We start from the raw sequence: 20,434 nt of genomic DNA on the forward strand, positions 1-20,434 counted from the left end.
TGATGTCTGATGCAAAAAGCATTTGATCTGCCATTTAAATGCTTATTTCAATACTACAACTATGGAAAGCCAAGCCCTTCGTAGACTCTGCTGGGCTGTTACTAACAGTTACTATTTTCTAATTCCCAAGGGGATTAATGAAAGTTTGCAAACAAAGCAAGGCAATAATGGATATATTTTTTTCAGGTTATCAAGGTATAAATGAATATATATTAAATATATACCATTACTTTGAATACGTAAGGGTTTTAAGTATTTACTACGATTGGTAGTAGCAAGCCCCCAAACCCTGAAGCATTGTGAAGCTGGGCTGGGTACACCAGGTATCTGCACGTGCAGGGAGCTGGATGACCAAGTGTCCATTTGCACAAGCCATCAAAGCAGCTCTCAGCATCCGTTCTTGCTGGTTTGGAAGTGGGCCTCTGCCCTCTGAGGTTTGGCCTGCTGTGTACTTTGTATTAAGTCAGATGGGCTGCTATGGTTTCAATAATTACTTTAAAAGGTTTTCAGCAATACAAAAACAAATCTGTGGATTGGACCTTAAAATCAGGATGGAAATAATAAAAAGGGAGGGTAAAGCGAAGGCAAAAAATAATCTGAAATAAACAGGGTCTGTTTCAGCAAGCAGTCCCCTGTCACCTCTTCTGCATGCTGGAGCCAGCCTTAGCTCACCCCAAAGTAGGTGGATACTGGGGCCAAAAGGTGACCATCTTTCCAGAAGGGTCTACAGAACTTTAAAAACTGTGTCCAAAGCAATAAAAACAATAACAACCACCAAAATAAAACCAAGTCCAAGGTGCATTAAGGAAAAGAGAGACATTTGAACTTTCACTGTCCTACCCTACAAGTTTTGGATTGAAATTGATGCATTTAAAAACACCAAAGAAAAGCAAAGGTGCGACAGAGAACAAACCATTTCAGGTGTGAATTTACATGCTCACCTAATATTCTGTCAGTACTGGCAAATGATGTCTCATTCTAATCCATTTAAAAATAAGTCCAAAATGTTACATTCCTGCACCATCAGATTATTTGCTTGGCTGGAATCCAACAAGAACTCATTCCAGAGAAGTGGATAGAAGAAGCAATACATTGTTGCTACTAAAATATTATACAATAAGTAAAAAAAAAAAATAATCATATGGCTTGTACAAAACTAACAGACCAAATAACTACTAAGTAAAGTACATGTAAGGTTGCCATTATCTCTGTATTGTTTGGTTCTTTCTATCAGATAAAAATTCTTCCAAATCAGACCATCTTTTTCTCTAATAAAAAAAAAGCAAAAGCCAACAATAAAAAAGCCAGCATAGATTTTATAGTATACCCATGTTCACTGTGTAAATCAATTGCCTTCATTACTACAGTGAGAAAAGCTTGATTTTAAATTTTTTTTTTTTTTTTTTATTGTGAGTAAAAGATGTATCAGCTTTACTTAGCTGATATGAACTGCAATAGTTTCACTACAAACCTACAGAGACTTACACCTGAGGAAGATACAGTCCATGAGTAGTAATGTGAATATGCATGGTAAATTATGAGAGCTGCTCTAGGAATAGAACAGCAGGGCAGATGGAGAACTTTTTTCCCCTTTTGATACTGAACCCATGACATGCCTTGCTCTGAGCTAGCCAGCACTTCTCTGACTCCAAGACTGGTTACTGGACAAAATGAAGGGGTACCCAGTGGAGATACATACAGAAAGCAAGCAGAGGATCTCCTGCTCCATACTGGCTCATTGGGACGAGCAGCTCCAGAGAGAATTAGTGGTTTGGTGACTGCCCTGTAGAAGGTCACCCCCGACCAGGGGCCAACCTGAGGGCTGGGTGGAGGAGCAAAGGCCTGGAGACACCCTCACTGCCTGGCCAGCTGGGAGGTGAGCTCCAGATCAGCCTCGTGAATTGAAACCACATGAGGTAGGTGGAACGGGAGATTGGTGTTTATGGAGATCGCCTGGCAAGGATCCTGAAGCCCTGGGCTGCTATTTCAGACTCCCATTCAGGGAAGAACTGGTGGAAGGGCAGACCTGAAATTCTGCCTCCTCTGTTCGCCTTTAGTTTGGCTCTGTGTGAAGCAGTAAAAATCTAACCCACAGTACACTGAATACCTCTCCATGCATAATAGGACAGACATTAGCCTTCAGCATCTGAGTCTGCATGTATGCAAGTCACCCGCAGTGCTCATGTACTGCTCCTCTCACCAACAGTTTCCATTTGGTGCGATCTGGAAAACATCCTGAGTAATACAAGGATAAATTTTTCTGTTAAGTATTTCCAATGCTGCCTTCTGGCAAGAAAAAATGTCAAGAGTTACTTGGAAAAGGAAGGTACAGCTAAGAGATGTTTCAATTACTGTATAAATAAGCTGCCAAATGCAAAGAGTATAAATCCAGGCAATACTAGTAATTCTTTGTATTTATACCACCATAGGCTACGTGGAGATCAGACTATTGACCGAGCACAACTACATTTTAATTCACTTACTGGAGTACAGCTTTAACAAAACTAACTCAAAATAACTTTGAAAAGCCATTTTTACACACATCTTGGAGCTCGGCCTAGTCTTGTAGCAGGACTTGACTGTATGCAATAAAACCCCGTGAGGTGTGATAACACTGAAACAGCATGTTTGGTGTTTACACCTGGCACTCTAACTGAACACTCAGCCTTGACATTGGGATTATGAAATTTGCACATATGCACCTGGGTACTCACAGGACACATCTGCAGTGGATGATGCCAGTGTAAACAGCCACAGCAATGGCGCACAGTTAGGCTGTCTATACTTAACCTAATGTTTTCCTTGTCCAGTTAAAAGCCCCATAATTAAAGATAGTTTCTGAAGATTTCATTTATAACATATGCTTCTCCACTTATTTTAGCAATTATCTAATAGACGACAAGGTACACGTTCTGTTTTGTATCATTCTGTGGTTCTTTTAACTCAGAGTAATTCTAATGTTACATGAAAGACTAACTCAGACTCTGAATTCGTATTTCCTATTTTACTTGGAGAGTCATTAAAACCTCTATTTGTGTTTGTTGGTATAGTACAGTATTCAACAATGTATTTTCCAAAAAAGAGGCAAGTAGGAAGCTAATTTTATATCCTTTCAAACTTTGAGACATGCAGAGATTTCTATCTCAATCAGGATTTTTATTTTTTAAATAATGATCAAAAATAATTTCTATTTAATGGAACTGAAATTATATATTTTTTTTCCTTAGGAGTGAAAATTTCAGCAGAGCCTACATTTGCTGTATGTATTTAAAATGTTTTTTTTTTTTTTTTTTTTAAAAAGGTAATTTCAAAGCTTTCTAATTTTGAAATTTAAATGTGTGCTGAATTCACCTTTGATCTCAGGAAGAAAAATGGTTTTGATGAACTGATTGTTTTAATTTAAACATCATTTCAATAACAAAAGTCCTGAAAAACTACAATGGCAATCACTAACTTTGATATCCAAAGATACATTTTTAAACTTAAGCATCTAACTCCTATTTGTAGAGGTTCATGCTTTCATTGCTCCACTCCTGCACTGATCTGGCACTGCTGACTGCCCAGATCCATCGCTGCCTGGTACTAGCAGGGACATGGGCTGCGTTGGTGCCCCTGGAGCTAGTGCTGGGAAGACACGAGCAGGGGGCCCCAAAGTCCCATAAAGGGGACTAGTTTAAAGCAAGGCACAAGTCAAACCAAAAGCAACCAAGGACAACAAAGTAAAACACACCCTTCTGCTCTCCTCCACATCTCCGATTACAGAAGTCTTTGCTCCAATTTATTTCACTTTGGAAACAACTTTTTACAGCTGCAGATGGCAAACACTGAGCTAGTGAGTGAAGAAGAGAAGCTGGAAAGAATGATTATTAAGGGGTTCTGCCAAAAAATAAAGGCAGGACAACGTCTTTCATGGATTAACAGCAAGCACTAGCCAATCCTCCCCTAGACTAAGAGGAGGCGTGCTCTACGGCACCCTCCTGGGAAGGAGGGCAGCGCAGCCGCATAACCTGCTGCAGCATCCCCGTGGGCCAGAGCTCAGCACCACGCTCCATTTGTGACACTGCCAGAGCCCACACGAGTTAAGGAGAGCCTCTGCCCAAGTCAATCTCAACCCACTGTCTGTGTTGTGTTTTACATATTTATACTCCAGCCATTTTCCATCACCTCCGACAGCCAGGCGCTCAGACACAGCGAGTGCGGTCAGGGTGAAGCCTCGTGCTGGGCCTCAGGGCACTGTGCTCCATTCACACGTCGGGTTGTATCTGGCTGTTGGTGCAGGTCCCTCCCTGCTCTGGTGGATGTGCCGGGCAGGTGGCTCTGCCAGAGGGCCGAGATAAGATTTCGCCTGCCCTCCCCGGGACCAGGTACCCCCAGGTACAAGGCCAGCACCTCACCTCCTTCCCAGCGGGCAGCCCTGAACCTGCCTACTCCATAGCCTGGGCAGGACACACCAGGAGCCATGGGATTTTGGAGGCAATTTGCCTCCTTGCAAGAGTAGATCTAGCCAAGCACCTGCTGGTATTGAGAATACAACTTTTTGCATAAGTAGTAGTAGTTTGGTGCTGTTTGATCTAAACCATTATGTACGGCACACCGCCCCCATGAAAAAAAACATGCCCACAAACCCAAGAGCAGCCACATACCATCATTTATCACTTGTGTTTCCTCCTCAGAGCATACTTCATTAACACGTCCTCTTACTCCACATGACTGTTCAAATTCATCCTCTCTAATGCCAAACTACCAAAAGCTCAGAGGAGAAAACTTCAGGCTGGTCTGCTCAGTGCAGCTGCCCTGACACAACAGGTATTTGAGGCTGGCAGCCAATTTCCCTTTTAATTTCTTTGTAATAAGAGTGGCTGTCCCAGTTGTTAAACCCTAGCTAAAGTTAGCATCACATCTGTTGAATCCTTTAAAACATGGCTGAAACCTTGTTCAACCTGAATGGTTTGGCTGGCTTACACAGGGCAGATCTAAATTGGGTTTACTTTAAGTAAGTTTGGAGACTACATTTAGCATATGACAGACTGAAACATGACTTTTACCATCTGTTTCCAAAACCAGAATTAGTAATTAAATGTAGAGTTAAGAACAACTGCAAGTTTGAGGCCATAAACTTCCAGATAAAAAGAGTGTTTTTTCAGAACTGAGACATAAGAAACAGAAAAAAAAAATTATCTGGATCAAATCCACAGCTGGAAGGAAGCTGTGTGTTAGTTTTATCAGATCATAAGACATTATTACTCTCATGAAGTCAACACTCTCTCTTCAGCTTTGGTCCTGATTACCTGTAGTCCTCAAACAAGTGATATTGCAGGGATCACTGCTTTCTTCTGTATCTGTCAATGTGCCCATTGCACAAGCCAAACCTGCAGCCAAATGCTGTTTCAGGTGAGCCATCAAAACTTGCTATTAGGAAATTCTGTTCAACACAGATCAAGTTGGATTTGCATAGCTGGTGTGAATGTAAATTTTGCCATTAGTACCAGAGTCCTGAGATCCATGATAAAAATGAGCTGTCTGCTGTCTTCCCACAACTATTCACCCAAGAGATCAGCACAGTGTAGCTTTTCAGGTCTCCCTTTCACACCATGAGTAGACCTGGTGTTTACCTCACCAGCTGCTCTTGATAGCACTGTCACAGTACACAGCATAATGAACTTTATCTGGTGATGCTCAAATGAGAAAAGCAAAATTTTCAAGAAACTCAGAAGCAACATGTACCTGCTCTCTCTGTACCATAAATATGAAACTGTTTGTTGCCTTTAAAATTACTAACCAGATTTCATCAATAACCAGAGAAATTTAAAGTCACTGCCAACAAGGAGACTGAAATATGGAATGACAGGCTGGAGGAGGGCATCTACCCTTCTCCTTCCTCTGAGGTACCACTGATGATCTTTATACCATTCCTGTCAGGTATTTATTTCTTCTCATAAATCTCAAGTGAAAGAAATTCTGCATATCCCTCAATATTCTATTCTAGTACTTCTCTAGCCTTACAGCTAGTGAAGTTTTTCCAGGTACCCAATCTAAACCGCCTTTGCTGTAATTTCATTTGCATGGAATAACTAGTATTAGGAGGTCTTGCACCAATCCTCATCCTGCATGCTTGGTTCAAGTTGCGTGTGGAGCCACAAACTAAGTTTGTCAAGTCATGAGGCTAACTCTTCCCTCACTCATCTCCCAAGCCTGGCACCCAGATTTCTCCAGGCTGTGGTTTCTGAAGCAAGTGCAACCTACGGCAGTTACATCTGACATTAGGAAAGGAAATGTATTGCCATGTCAGATCACAGCAGTAAAACAGCATTGCTATTAATCCTACATGGAAAATAATTATTTTTGTGGAAAAAAAAAAAAAGTTTTTTTCCACAATCACCACATTGCAAATAAACACACCTTTAATAGTATTTATGAGATGGTCCTGTGCCTTCGAACTGTTATAGGCCTTCTATAGCTGGGAGATTATACATGCTGTGCACTGGTTTCCCATGCTGCTGCGCACGCAGTAACGCCTCCCCACTCCCATTGTCCCCCTGTGCAGACCCCAAGGGCTCTGTACCTCCTCAGCAGCTGGAGAGACGCTCGGGAAGAACACGAGGCCTGGCAAATTCACTCCAGAATGCACTTGCTGAAGTTAATTAGACACAATAACATTTCCCAGGACGTACATTCCTGCAAGGAAGAAAAAGACACCACTATTAATTGCAAAATTGAAATGGTGGGGACCAGGGAGCCTAGGTATGTAACTGCTGGACACTTCCTTGCTTAAGGAGAAATTCTGCGTGAGAAACTGGCCGTGTGTAAAGAGGAAGCTGTCTCCATCTAAAGAAGAAAACAAAAGGCAAATACAGTGTTTGTTCTCCTAGTATCATTTGCTGAGGCCAAAACGCCCAATTTGTTTTCAAACAAATTTGAGATAATAGCCCTGACTTCAGCAGCATATCGAAAAGACCAGTAGAAATGGTGGAATGAAAGCAGAAAAGCCTAAAAACATATGTGGATGGATACAGCAGGAAGGCTGAATAGACTTGTCTACTGTTCCTCTTAAAAGAGCCATGGTTTCCTGACAAGTAGAGATTTTGATAATTTAGGCTAGAGAAAAATGCATAAAAAAGCTGAAACAAATCAAGTAAACAAAAGTAAAAACAACCTCCTTCAACCTCTAGATGTGTTTAGCAGCTAATTACAGAAATGATTTGCAGAACTTGCCTTTGAGTGAGAAGGAGGAAGGGGGAGAGAATGGCCAGCAGTACATGAGAGAGATGTGCTGCAAACGATGTCTCAGCAAAAGGCGCTTTTATCCATTTGAGGTATTTGACAATAAAAAACAACAACATGCCTTTAACAATCCTGTCAACTTAAAGGAAAATACAAGAACGGTGCCCATTCAGCATTTTATGGGTTTACTTACATTGAGAGATCAAAGTCTACAGACTCCAATTCCTCACTGGTACAAAACCTGTGCCTGCACTGTGTGGTGAAATGAAACCCACAAGGGGATCCTGTAATAAACTCTCTGAAGCTGCCTGTACAGTTCAGGTTTGCATTAGCTGGCGTTACAGATTTTAACTCACATTTTCCCCTGCAGAGCAGGACAATGCAGTACCGTGAATCCTCGTGCACTGGGGACACGAAGCCTAAAGGGCAACATGGCGTGGCAAATTTGGGGAGCATCACTGGCTGGAGGTTTAAGTGGCACTGTGTGCATTCTGTTTTTCTATTTGCAGAATTAAGAAAAATTTAAAGTGGATTTCATCTAACTTTGAAGCTATCTCAGACTTACAAAGTTTTAAACTAATACTTCCCATGGAAAAGAAGCCATTAAAAAACAAAAAGCAAGCAAGCAAAACCACCCCCCCAAAAAAAAATAAACAAACAAACAAAAACCATTTCTTCCATAGGTGTTACGAACATGTCCACACACATACACCCATTCCCCTTCCTTCCCAACCTCAGTAAAAGAGCAGTTTTTTTTCCTGAGCACAGAATTTGTCCCCATCTGGTTCCATTTTTTACTATTTTCTTCTTTTGGTTTCCTTCTCTCCCATTCCAAGCCATATTTATTTCCTTTTGTTTAGTCTGTACTCTTTATTCCCTTTCCTCCTTTTGCATATTTCCTTTTTAATTTGTTTGAGAAAGAAACATTCTTGCCCTGGCTTTCCTAACAGAAGCTGGTGCAAGGGGCCCGCTCTGAACCCCCCTCTCCTCTTATGCTCTCCCCCTCCTCTGTCGGTCCTGGCTGGCTGGGCTTGCTCCTGGTACATGAGGAAGAGCAGTGGGCTTTATTTATTTGGAAAAGTGTATCAGTTTATTTTTGAATTCACTTTCAAATACCTAGCACTAACCACTGTGCGGAAGGTCAAATATATTATTTACAAGCCATTTTATTTAGCTTAAAACAACTCCTGATCTGTATGAGATGAACCACTATAAAGCAGGATTAGGCTGAAATTAAAATGTCTGCAGTTGGATTTTACTAAATTGGTTTTAAATCACATTCTTAGTTATACAGCAGACTTGAGTTTCAGAGTTGGAGGTTAGAAACCCTAACAAAGCAGAAAGACTGATTAGAGACAGAACTGTGGCACTCTTTGCACAATCTGCTAGATTTGCAGAAGCAGAGGAGCCCGGCTAAGGCTAGAGGCTTGCTTTTAAAACTCCAGAGCTCAGAACTTGACAGGCAGCTCTGCAAGGCTTCTATTTCCAAATAAAAGCATCCCTGGGCTACATTTACAGCTCTGGGCAGGGTGCAGGGTCGCTGCGGCAGGACCCATCCCCGACCCCAAACACCAGCCTCCCTGCATGGCTCGCCCCATACTGCCGTTACTGCTATGCTGCCCGGGAACACCAGGCACTGCCTTGAAGGATGAAGGACCATGTTTTTGCTGAAGTTCATATACACAGGAGGAGAGATTTTCTTCTTTCATTCATTTTCCCTGGATCTTTCCCATTAGAAAGACAGAGATGGAGAGCTGCTTAGTTACCCTTCCACCACAAGCTGTATTTCAGAGTCTGTAAAGTGCTGTTAAAATATTCTGCATTTTGTCCTCTTGAAGTTTCTTCTTTTTAACTTTCCCTACAACTTTGCATTAAAAAATGAATCAGATTTTTCTTGCAACAGTTAAAAATAACAACCGTACTTTTTCTGTAGGAATACAAAACGTACACCCCCCCAAACACACTTGCTTTGAGAGCTCCAAGCGCTCCAGCACCAAACTGGTGCTGTTTCTTTCCCAGTACAGCGGGTTGCCAAGCCAAAAAGCCTCCAGCACAGAAAGGCAGAGATGGAATTCCTCAACAGACGTAGGGAATGAGAGAAAACCTTACAGAGAGACTGCACCAGCAAAATCAAACGGAACAGTTAGAGAGTCAGCACCAGAAAAAACAAACAAAACAAATTTCTCACTGTAATCAGTAGCTTTAACCTGTGTTTGAGAAAGCACTTTCTGGTATTTATTAACACTGAACCCCTCTATAAAACATCCACACCTTTTGCTGATTATATGAGAAACTTCACCCAGTCGGAGAAAATTTTGTTCATATTTCTAACTGGATTCAGCTCCATGCTGCTGTTGTATAGCAGGGCAGGCTCCAAGCTTCCCACAAACCGGGCTAACCCAGAGACAAGCTTCCTACTTTTACCTTTGTAAGGTCCTGTGGAAGCCCACCTCGCTCACTCGCTGCTAACACGACACGAGCCATGCTGATGGCTTTAGTCCTCGCTCCACCAAAACTCAGTGAAAATACATACACGAAACCCCTGTAGGATGGTTAAAAAGACGATTATAAAAGACTAACCTGTGCTAGTTGAATACGTTGTAAGTCACCCAGCTCTGAACTTCCCCAGTAGCTTCGCTCTTGTTTCCTGTAGAGCTGCATGTGACACCACACTTCCTTACTGCACCTTGCTAGACTTGCTTCATTTACTTTTTAAAACCAGATGAAGAAACTCAGTCCCCTCCAGCATGTTTAAGAGACTTCTGCTCTCATGTTGAACCACTGACATTTCTGCATAGCCAGAAAGAGTTCTCCTCTGTTTCTTTCTGAGTCATCACATGATTCAATGGCCCTTTTTGTACTATTTCTATGTATTAATACCAAACCCTAAACATGATTCTATTACAGCATGCTCAACTGCCCCCCCCTTTTTTTTAAAAAAAAAAAAAAAGAGGAAACATGCAATAGTGGGGAGTGCAATTACACTGCAGGCATGGGAAATTTCAGTTCAAGGATATTTGCATATCAGACTTTGAGTGACAATGTGTCAATGTATCTAGTTTGAATAGATGTAGTAGTTATTGACAGTTTTTGAAATATTTTTCATTTGAATGTGGCAAACACGTTTCACAGGAGTTTGAGTCCTATGAGAAATAGAACTTCAGAAGAATAAAGATTCCCTTCTCAGCAGCATGCATCCACATAGTGTCATCTAATGATGGGCAAACATAGGTCACGAAAGGAAGGACAAGAAAGTCACAGATTAGATGAGTACGCTTACAGCATTAGTCAGTAGGTGGCATTTTAGCAGATTTTTTTTTCTTTTAATTTAGAGACAAGTGGATTCTGGAAAAGCAAGCTAATCATAAACAGTACCAACACCAGAAATACAGCAAGAGCCTGGAGAGGAAGCTTGAAGACTATCATGAGCTCACCTCAGAGGAGAGGCAGACTGGAGACAGCAGCAAGACACTGCTCTGCCGGAAGATGTTTCTTGAGGAACACGCTAAACACCTCAGCCAGCCCAAAGAGAGGAGGGGGCACTTAAAAATCTCCCCTTTAGGGGGAGCTGAAGAAACAAAAGCCAACACCTGGGGCAACGATCGGCCTGGCAAGGGCTGAACACAGGCAGGGCGGCTACACTGCGGCAGGGTTTGTGCGGAGGCTGATGGCCAGCGTATGTGCTTAGGCATGGGCTGGAGTTAGCTGCACCTAAGCATGGGTGTGAAGGACCTGAAGGCAGGAGGCGTGCACACAGGCCGTGGTGCTGCTGCGGTTCAGGATGCCTGGCCTTCAGCAGCAGTGCTCCCCCTCCACAGCCGTCCTACCGGCACCGCTCTTCCCACAGGCCTCAGCCACCTCAGGTGCGCTGGCACTGCTGGTGCTTGGGCTGCACCACGAACCAGGTTGAGGAACAGATCTAGCCTTCACAAGTCAGACAGACTCCTTTTCCCCCTTTTATAATCCCCGGTAGCCCCACTCAGCCAGCAGGGGACAAGCACTAGCACGAAGCCAGCTTTGCCGTCAGCCGGGCTGTACACGAAACCACAGCTTACATCGAGAAGCGAGAGCAAACCAATGCACGATGCTTCCGTGCACGCTGTTTGGTGCACTGTACGTAATTTCTACGTAAAGCAAGAGCTTTCCACTAAAAACGTCCATCTTTTAAAGCAAACTGTGCCAGATACACATGTGCTGTGAACAACCCCCCGGTAACATCAGCCAGGGGTCACCTTCTGCCTCCAGGCTTCCTGCAACTGCTTGCTAGTCAACTAACAAGCTCAATGAGCTCCAGTGCCTTATTGGTGGGCTAATCTGACTGACCCTGAGGCAAAATGACTGGGAATGATGTTCAGGACCCCTTCTCCCCACAGAGATGTGGCAGAAGTGCGCTGTGGCAAAGAGGCAGTGACAAACAGCAGGAGTCCCCAGGCAGTACCTTCCTGCTGCCGGGGTCACCGGCTGCCAAAAGCTTTGTGCTTGTGCTACACCTGCACAATGAACACCCCACCTTCCCTGCAAGCTTGCAGACACTGTATAAGACTGCCCAACAGAGGGACAAGCTCCAAAAAGGCAAGGATCTATTCAGCCTGACAAGGTAAGACCAGTACAAGCCTCTTAAACACAAGGAACTTAAGTGCAAACATGCAGAGGAGACCCATACAAAAGGAGATACACGCGACTGAAAAAAGGACTGGTCCACAAGATGGATGCTTCTGCACAAGACTTTTTGGGCACACACATGCCTACTCATGCACACACTCCTGAGCTTGTGTGGCAGCAGGAGGAGCGCACGTGCAAGGACATGGCCACAGATGCACCTGCTCTGCCCTGATTTACCGTTTGGTGCCAACTGGCCAGAGAGAGGCTGGGGTATTATTTACACTGGAAGACACTTGAGAACACTGCGAGATGCATGCAGCTTAAGCACTTTCTGCCGCTGAGCACGCAGAGACATTATATGCTGAACCGTAGGCTTCAGAGGCGCTGAGGGGAAGTTGAAGAGTTCAGGAAGTCACCGTGTTTGTGCACAACACACTGCTTCATTGTGCTTGTCTTCAGCTGCTCGCCCAGCCACTCCTAGGCTAGCAGTCGTCGCTGACAAGAGCCAGTTTATTTCTCTTATTTTCAAGGGGCTGTATTTACAAAGTCACTTCTAAAGTGCTAACTGCTGCGTGAGGAGCTAGTGGCACATACTGGACCATGCCAGAGCTGTGCTTGGAGTCCCTGATGGGGCAAATATACCTTTATACTCCCCCAAAATGCCCCTCTCCACGTTAGTCAAGATGCAAGGAATTAATTTGCTGAGGGAGCAACTCACAGCCACCTCCTTTTAAGCTACACCCAAGTAAAATGTCCTCTGAGGGTGTCACTCCAGCTGGAGGCACCTCACTGGGGGCTGATGTCCTTTGGTGGGGCCACACAGATGGCACTGCGGGGACACCCACAGCAGCTGTGTCGTACCTGGGGATTTGCAGCGCCCGCACAACCCTCACGCATGATCCGCTAAGCTTCTCGGCCCCTTGGGCCACCACAGACACCGAAGGATCTATCAGTTCTGACCACAGACCATTGCTACACAAAAGGAGACATCTGAAACCTGATGAATTGTCCCCTGCATGTCAGCCATTTAGTTCCCCATCCTTGTTACAGATGAGGCATCTGCTGACTGGCACTTTCTGGAGGACTGTAGTTTCTCTGGGGTTTTTGGTAGCAATCTTGGGTGATAAGCCAATGCTTGTAACAGGTGCTGGATCTCACCTTGTATATATGCCAGACAAGACCATTTCTTTATCTTCCAAGTGGAAAGCCCACCCAAAGCTCTTCCCAGCACATACCTGGGTAACTGAAACGTGCCACTAACATTGTGGATGGCACAAGCTGTTTATAAGACTGTAAATTGATTCCCCCTCACTTGCAACTGGATCAAACGGTGTTTGATTTACAAATAAAGGACCACCCCAGCAGCAATAATAAGTTGCACAGTGACCTGACAGATGAGCTACACCAGGATGTTAATGGCTGTGGCTGTAGAGCCATTTACACAAATAATTTGCAGTCTTGTGCTGGCTGTGGGGGTTAGAAAGCAATCACGGGCTCTGAGGTTTTGGGTTTAGATTAGAAACATGCACTGCTCTGCTTAATAAATTTGATGATTCTGGACCAGATGATGCCAAATGCCATCATTCATTCAATCCCATGCATGTCACTTGCCTTACAAAAACATTTACTCTTTTTACGGAAAGTCACTTTGCTCACTGATATGGCTGTGTCTATAGCACACACACAACGTATGTTGTGGACACACATCTCCACACAACAGTGGGTATCGTGAGGAACGTTTTCTATCTGGTACCTGTCACCAGCAAATACGAGCAATTAACATCTCAGCAATCCAGCAAAACAATCCATGCCGCTCCTGACCTCGAGCAGGCACAACACATGCAAGCACAAGAGTACATCATTGTATGAAGCTACTAAAACACAACCACAAAACTCCCAAATCTGCTTGCCAAATCACAAGAGCCCAGCACTAATACAGAGGTGTTCAAACTTCAAAGCAGGAGCACAGTCAGCAAGAGTTTGTTGAAAGAATTACAACCAGGCATGGAAACTGGGACTTCTCAGTAGCATGTAATCCCTGCTGTTTCCATTTCCTCTTGCTCATTATCAGCACAGACGGGGGCTGAAGATTAGTAAACAGTGGGTGTTTAGGGTGAATTAGAGCATGTGTGATATAGAGCTCACTATCCTGGTGGCATCAGCGTGACTTCGCAGAGACATAAATATTTAATGTTGCCCACTATGTCTTTTCAGAACTATGAAATATTAACATGCTCCTTGGAGGTAATGATGGTAGGGGAATCACATCAGATAAAAAAGAGAATCTGTCTTAACCTTCCGCCAGGATGTGGACAAAATCTCATTGTCAAAATGTTTCTGGCCAGTGTCCCTCCTCTTCCTCTTCTACGGTCACCTTTGCATGGAAGATGAAGGGTTTTTGCACAACTCCTGTCCTGCCTGAAGCCAGGAAAAACAAACTGGGACAAAAACCTTAACACTGAGAATTTTCTTTCATCTAAATGCAGAAAAGAGTTTCCAATGAAATCTTTAGAGGCTTCCAACCATTCACAGGATTTTTAAGACCATTATACCTAGATGATAAATGCAAAAGAAGCAAGCAAACTAGTAACACTATCTGAAATGATTCAACTGTCCTTCAGACACTCACTCTTCAAGTGGATTCTCCTCTTTTTTTTTTTTTTTCCTCTTCTTTGCTCACTGCTGTAAGGAACAGTCTTAGGACAGATTTTCTCTGAACTTAGCCAAAATCAGATTGTTTTGGTGTCATTTTAGATATTAAAGATATCATTACCACATGACCAATTCTAACATAAGAGCAATTGCTTCCTTATATATTTTAGTAATTATGAAGACGAATCTGAAAGGTCAAAATAATTAAGAAAAGAGCAGAAAACAAAATTAAGTCTACACAAAATTAACAGCTACGTGCCTATGAGACATTACACTTTTAGCGATCACAATTGGTTTAAGCCACAGGCTGCCCTTTCAGACGACAGCCATGTAAATAAAAGTCATTACTAAGGAAACGTAATATACCTAGAACTGCCTACATATTTATTGAGTGAAAAGTGCTGAATTGACAAACCTTGCTCTGAGAAAGTTTTTTGTCTGGTTGTTCCCCCCAGTAGTACAAATATCAGACTCCAAAAGAAGAGTTCTGCACTGCTCCCTTAATTTTGATAAAGGAATTGTAAGATACATTTCTAAAAAGAGAACTACCATGGTGGAATTCTCTTCATATCACTATAGATAATTCAAATAACCTTAATTTGTTCACAGAAACAAAAAAAGAACTTCTATTAAAACAAATATTACCAGTGGTTGCTTATAATACTTAATTTCACATAATACCTAGTTTCTTAATTTGCAACCTTCTTACCCAATAAGCTTGAGACACAGTTTCTCTTCAACTTGTTCAAAGGATACGGGATTACTCAGAAAGACGCACAAACAAAAACCATTTGCTGTCTTTTCAAAGAATATTTCCAACAATTTTTGCTCAGTAAAAATTGTCTCTCTATTTTTCCAGAACTGTGTATTTGTTATATCTTGCCAATGGCATGCCTAGTCTCTAATTATCTTTTTCAATATATGAACGCAGCAATGATGGCGATACTAAAAGATATTTATTATCGTGCAATTTGTCTTTCGCTATTAACATGAGTCTCAAAGTTTATGAAGCTTCAGGTACAAACAATATGATGAAGAGTTTTTATATACTTGGTTATTTCAGCAGAAAACACTGTTTTTAAAACCACAGTTAAATTGAGTAATACTTTATATTCAAACTTCCCATCAATATTTGTGCACGCGCACACACGAGAACAAAGCTAAATAAATCTGCACCCTAGCAATCATGACCTACCACAACAGCCACACATTTTAAAGCCACAAAAACAGCATTTATTGACAAGACCAGTTTTCTATCTGATAAGACACACAATTTTAGGATGTTACTTCTGTATGAGATCTATATTTTCTTTTAAACTAGAGAACCTTTTATGAAAAGCATCTGATCTAATAATGTCTGTAGCTAAAGGAACCTGAATGAACTGGAGCTTAAACTATAAATTACAGATTATTAAAAGGCATGACAACTAAACTAATACTAAGTAATATATTGCTATTATTCTGAATTCAGGATTCTTACCATTTATAGAATTGTTTACTTTGGGGGATTGTCTAATCTTTTTAATTGCAAACCAAGCCCCTCTTTCCTCCATTATCTGTTCAACATGTCCAGTTATGACATTTAAGCAACTAGATTCATTTTCAAAAAAGTCTGCTACTTTTGTCTAATCTATTTTCCCTTTTACACCCTGAGCATTCATAATGGAATTACTGAAAATTTGTGATTCACTAGAAAACAGAAAGGGAGCTAACTAGAAGCACGCTAATTAATACAGGAGTACACATTGGCATGATTTCCACAGATTAAGAGCAGCTGTGTACTATTTTACAGTAGGAACATCCTATCCAAAGTTCATGTCTTTCTTTCCTTTCCTTTTTTTTTTTTTTTTTTTTTTTTTTTTTTTTTTTTTTTTTTAAGTGGAAAGTCCCAATCAATGAGAACTTTAGTCCATTTTTTGCATTTTTCCCATGGGTGGTATATTCCACATCAGGAATATCTGGATGTTAAATATAGACACAGATCAGCATCTGTACATACTTGCTGGGTGATTATAAAATAGTACCAGCTCCTCTGCTGTGTAACGGATGAGAACTCTTACTCCTTGTGTAGGTTCAAGTGCCAGCACCTCCACACTGAGAGGAGCTGTGCCTGAGTAAGGTAAGATCATATCAGGTGAGATCAGATCATGGGTTTTTCTTTCATTAATAGTTATGAAAAGGAGTGTTCTCCCAAGGATAAACAGGAGAAAGAGAGGCTCAGTTTATGAATATGTATACCCATAGCATGCTATATTTTCATTTAATTATCTGTGTTACTCCTAAGAATTAGGAGAGTTTATTGCTATGAATTCAGAGAGCAGTAGTCAAACTACCAGGGAATGGAGAGGCATCCAGAGAACAGCCAGAGACAAGTTCCCTGCATGCTCAGGGAGACCAGGTGTTGATCCTACACCTCACTCACACAACGGGCAGCCACAGGTACTGCATCCAGGCTCATCCACTGTGCCCAGTGATCCCTGGGCATCAGGGAGTAGCTTCAGCCCTCGTTCATCATCTGGCTGCTCCATGGCAGCTTCCAGCCTGGAAGTTGCTCAACAGCATTTTGACCTTTGAATACCTCAGATTACCAACTTGTTGCAATTACACTAACACAACTCCCCAAGTAAGAGGGGCTGGGTTTCTGAAGCCTTGGCCGTGAAGGTCCCCACTGCACACTTGGGAACCAGCAGGCAGAATAAGCCCCCACATTAGCACGCTGAGACTGAAAGCAAGGACAGCAGTTAAGTGCTCTGGCTAGGAACAGCAGAAACTCCATGGAAAAATATTACTGAACTTTCAACCACCTTTCAGTCATTTATGGTCGAGCCTTTCGGTAGAGCTGTTTGCCTGGGGGCCAGGTCCCAGCACAGCCAGCCCGTTACAGAGCAGGACTCGCAGGGGAGGTGATGTGGCAAGCACCACCGCACGCTGCGCTGCAGGAGCCCGAAGGTGCCTCCGCATCCACCTCCCTGCCGTGACATGCTGCCAGCAGGGGCTCAGCTACAGCAGCTGTTATACAGGCTGTTTATTCCTGCTTGAGGTTTCACAGCATTAACGGTTTGGATTTAAGTAAACTTTGTGACATATATAACTTTGGGTCTTTTGCTGCTAAGTGGGACAGTTGTTCTCTCAACTTCTAACGAGAAAGCTAGTGCACTGCGCTGCTCCTGGGAATTCTGGTTTTGAAGACCTTTGACAGTCCACGAGACTAACTGCTTCCATAATTAATATTCTGAAAAAGTAATTAAAAAAATCCCCAATTTTACACCAGACAGAATTCCCTAGTGACAGGGTCTGCGATCCTACACTGATGTAGGTTATAGAAAATTACAGTGCTACTGGGATCACGTGCTCTGTTGAGAAATGAAGAAGCTGGGACCTGAACAAGCCAGAATTCAATAAGAGAAGTGAGACTACGATTTGTGAGAATTTTACTGGACAGAACCAACATTGCATTAAACATTCCCGCAGATGCATTGTTTTTGCTTCCCCCCTGAACAGTCACATCACAGTGACACCCCAAACCCCTTGAAGAAAGATGTCAAGGGTGGTAGAAGGAAGGAGTTATCCTACCTTCAGAATGGGGATTTCCAAAAATAAGCAGCTGACTCTGCCCAAGGACAGAGGAAACACCTATGCGCACACACCCAAGGGACAACAGCCCACAGGACCCCAGGAAACACAACCCCTGACTGGTCTTGCCCCGGCACTGCTGTGACCTTGGTCCCATCAAGGGTAGGATGGGACTGAGGAGCACACCCACATGCCACTTTGTGAGCTTGCTGGTTTTATTTTTGTGTCTGTTCTCACTTCTTAGCTAGACATAACTTTGTGCACTAGGAAGTGGCAGTGGGATACTTCCTTATCTCTAGATAAAGGGAAGAAGGTGAAAACACACTATGTTCTTTTTACTTTTCCTTCTGCAGTGTTTTCCATTGTATTTTTGTTTGCTTCTGTCCATAACTGACAGTGGAAGGCCTTGGAAGCTGTTAAATGCTGTGGTATACAGCATCACGACCACGGTTTCTTTAATGCCTAATCACTCTCACTGATGAGTGAACAAACAGTGAGCAAACGTATTTGTGAGAAGAATAAAAGCTTTCAGTCTAAGCAAAGAAGAGCAGTGTTATAGCACTCTCACTGTAAACAACTGTGAACTCCATTATTGCTCCTAAGAGGAAACTTTCTTGGGGAACTCTCAAGTAACAAAAACCAGAAGACAACACTGACAGTTCTTTCTTTGGGAAGCACAAAGTCCCTCAGTGTTCTTGCTTAAGTACTGTGTGTGATGACATCCAACTGGGTTTTACCCTGCGATTCACTTGCATTATCAGGGATGTTCTGCTGAACAACTGGCACACTGTAGACAAATAAAGGAGGAACTTGTCCAGTCACCTCATGCAGTTTGTCAGTTATGGAGTACTCCATTTTCTAGTTCCCTATAGCAGCTAAAGTTAATGTCTTCCTCTCTACTCCAGTCAGCATACACACACTTTTAAGGATGTCCAAATAAAATAAAGTTATGAGTTTTGAACACACTGGTCCTGTAAAGACCTGCTAGTAAGGGGAAAAGCAGGCGATGAGGAATTAAATAATGCTCTGATTCCACTTCAGAGGCCAAGTAAGCATGCAGCAACCTCTCAGGATAAGACTTATGAAGAAGACTTCTTCACTTTGAAAAGCACGATCTTATTAGAGAATTTGAAATTAGAACTAATCCAAAAGAAAAAAACAACAACACATAACCTGTTTGAATCTAAGTATCTTTTTGGAGTACTTAAAGCACCCTTAGAACTTCAGAATGCCTCTGAGTTTCTTGCAGTCACTGCCACATCAGTACTGCTTCATCTCAGAAGGTCATCCATACTGCTGCTGGACTCAGAAGACAAAAAAACATCATTTACATCCAAGGGACACAGGCCATTTTGATTAAGAACGATCTATTTAAAATAAGTTGTGCTATAACATAAGGTTTCTGCCCTTCCCTAAACTACCTAGTTAGAACAAATGCAGAAGTTGAATCTAAAAATACAGTAGGAAAGTCCACAGGATAATTATTTCCTTGTAGTTTGCTGTTGCCTAGTATTAAACAAAGTTCTGGGACTGTCTGTTGCCATTGCAGAATTTCATAACTGTTGACTGGGAAACTTGTACATTTTAGGAAAACTGTACTCTACTAATTTCAAAGTAGTATTAGTCTGGGGCAGTTTGAAAGTACAACCTGCAGACAGAGTTTGTGATATTCTGGTAGGTGCTGCCTCTGTGGCCTCAGATGAATTCTGTTCTCTAAAAAAATGAAGTATTTATACTTTAATATCTTCCTTCCCAGGGTATTGCTATTATTTGAATTTGTCCAATTGGAAAAAAAGTTATTTTTATTGGGCATTAAGCAAATGTACCCTGTCTTAGAGGTCCTAAATCTAAGACAAATGACTATATAAAAAACAAGGAGCATCTGACTGAATAGATACACATAAAAAGGTCAATATGCGGAGTCGTACGAGCCCACTGTGTGCATGAACAAGTGGTTTGTTTACTTACAATATACACAACACACACAGAATGCCCTCTATGGTTTACATTTAATACTTCCTTTAAAAACTGTTTTAGTAGCTTCAAATGTGAAAGTAAGGATGACAATTCTCTACTTCGTCTTTTCACGCCAGGGAGGCAGGGAGCTTTTGGAAATATGTTAGGCCTCCTGTATTGTCCACAGGAGGCTCTCAGACACCAGCAAAGGGACTTGTAAACGATGTACTCCAATCTGTAAAGTTTATGATGAGCACAGGCTTGGTAGGATCTGACAGATGAAGTTCAGCTAGCACCAAGCATGTTTAAGCTCAGTTCTGCAGGGACTGTGTAGGAATTGTGATTCATTCTCTTACACTACAGTTAAGATTCCTGCTGTGTTGAGTAGACCAGGGCCTGAGGAGAGCAGTGACTGAAGTGACTGCCGTGG

General features: G+C 42.4%; 1 protein-coding gene across 6 annotated transcripts in view; it reads right to left on the reverse strand.

Annotated features, from left to right (window-relative positions):
* The window catches only part of WIPF1 (WAS/WASL interacting protein family member 1), a 54,572-nt gene that overhangs the window by 26,862 nt on the left and 7,276 nt on the right, over positions 1 to 20,434 (reverse strand). The window contains exons 1-2 of one of the 6 annotated variants that reach the window (XM_027461335.3): positions 9,802 to 10,047; positions 6,563 to 6,675 (exon numbers count right to left, since the gene is read on the reverse strand). The exons of 1 other annotated variant lie outside the window; for it this stretch is intronic. Coding sequence is in view for 1 of the 5 variants with exons in the window: in XM_027461334.3 (XP_027317135.2) it covers positions 1,700 to 1,739 (40 nt within the window). In the remaining 4 variants the exon portion in view is untranslated. 4 more of the 6 variants (XM_027461337.3, XM_027461336.3, XM_072040963.1 and 1 more) reach the window with 4 other exon arrangements.

The sequence above is a fragment of the Anas platyrhynchos genome, chromosome 7 (genome assembly GCF_047663525.1).
Source record: "Anas platyrhynchos isolate ZD024472 breed Pekin duck chromosome 7, IASCAAS_PekinDuck_T2T, whole genome shotgun sequence".
NCBI classification, from domain to species: Eukaryota; Metazoa; Chordata; class Aves; order Anseriformes; family Anatidae; genus Anas; species Anas platyrhynchos.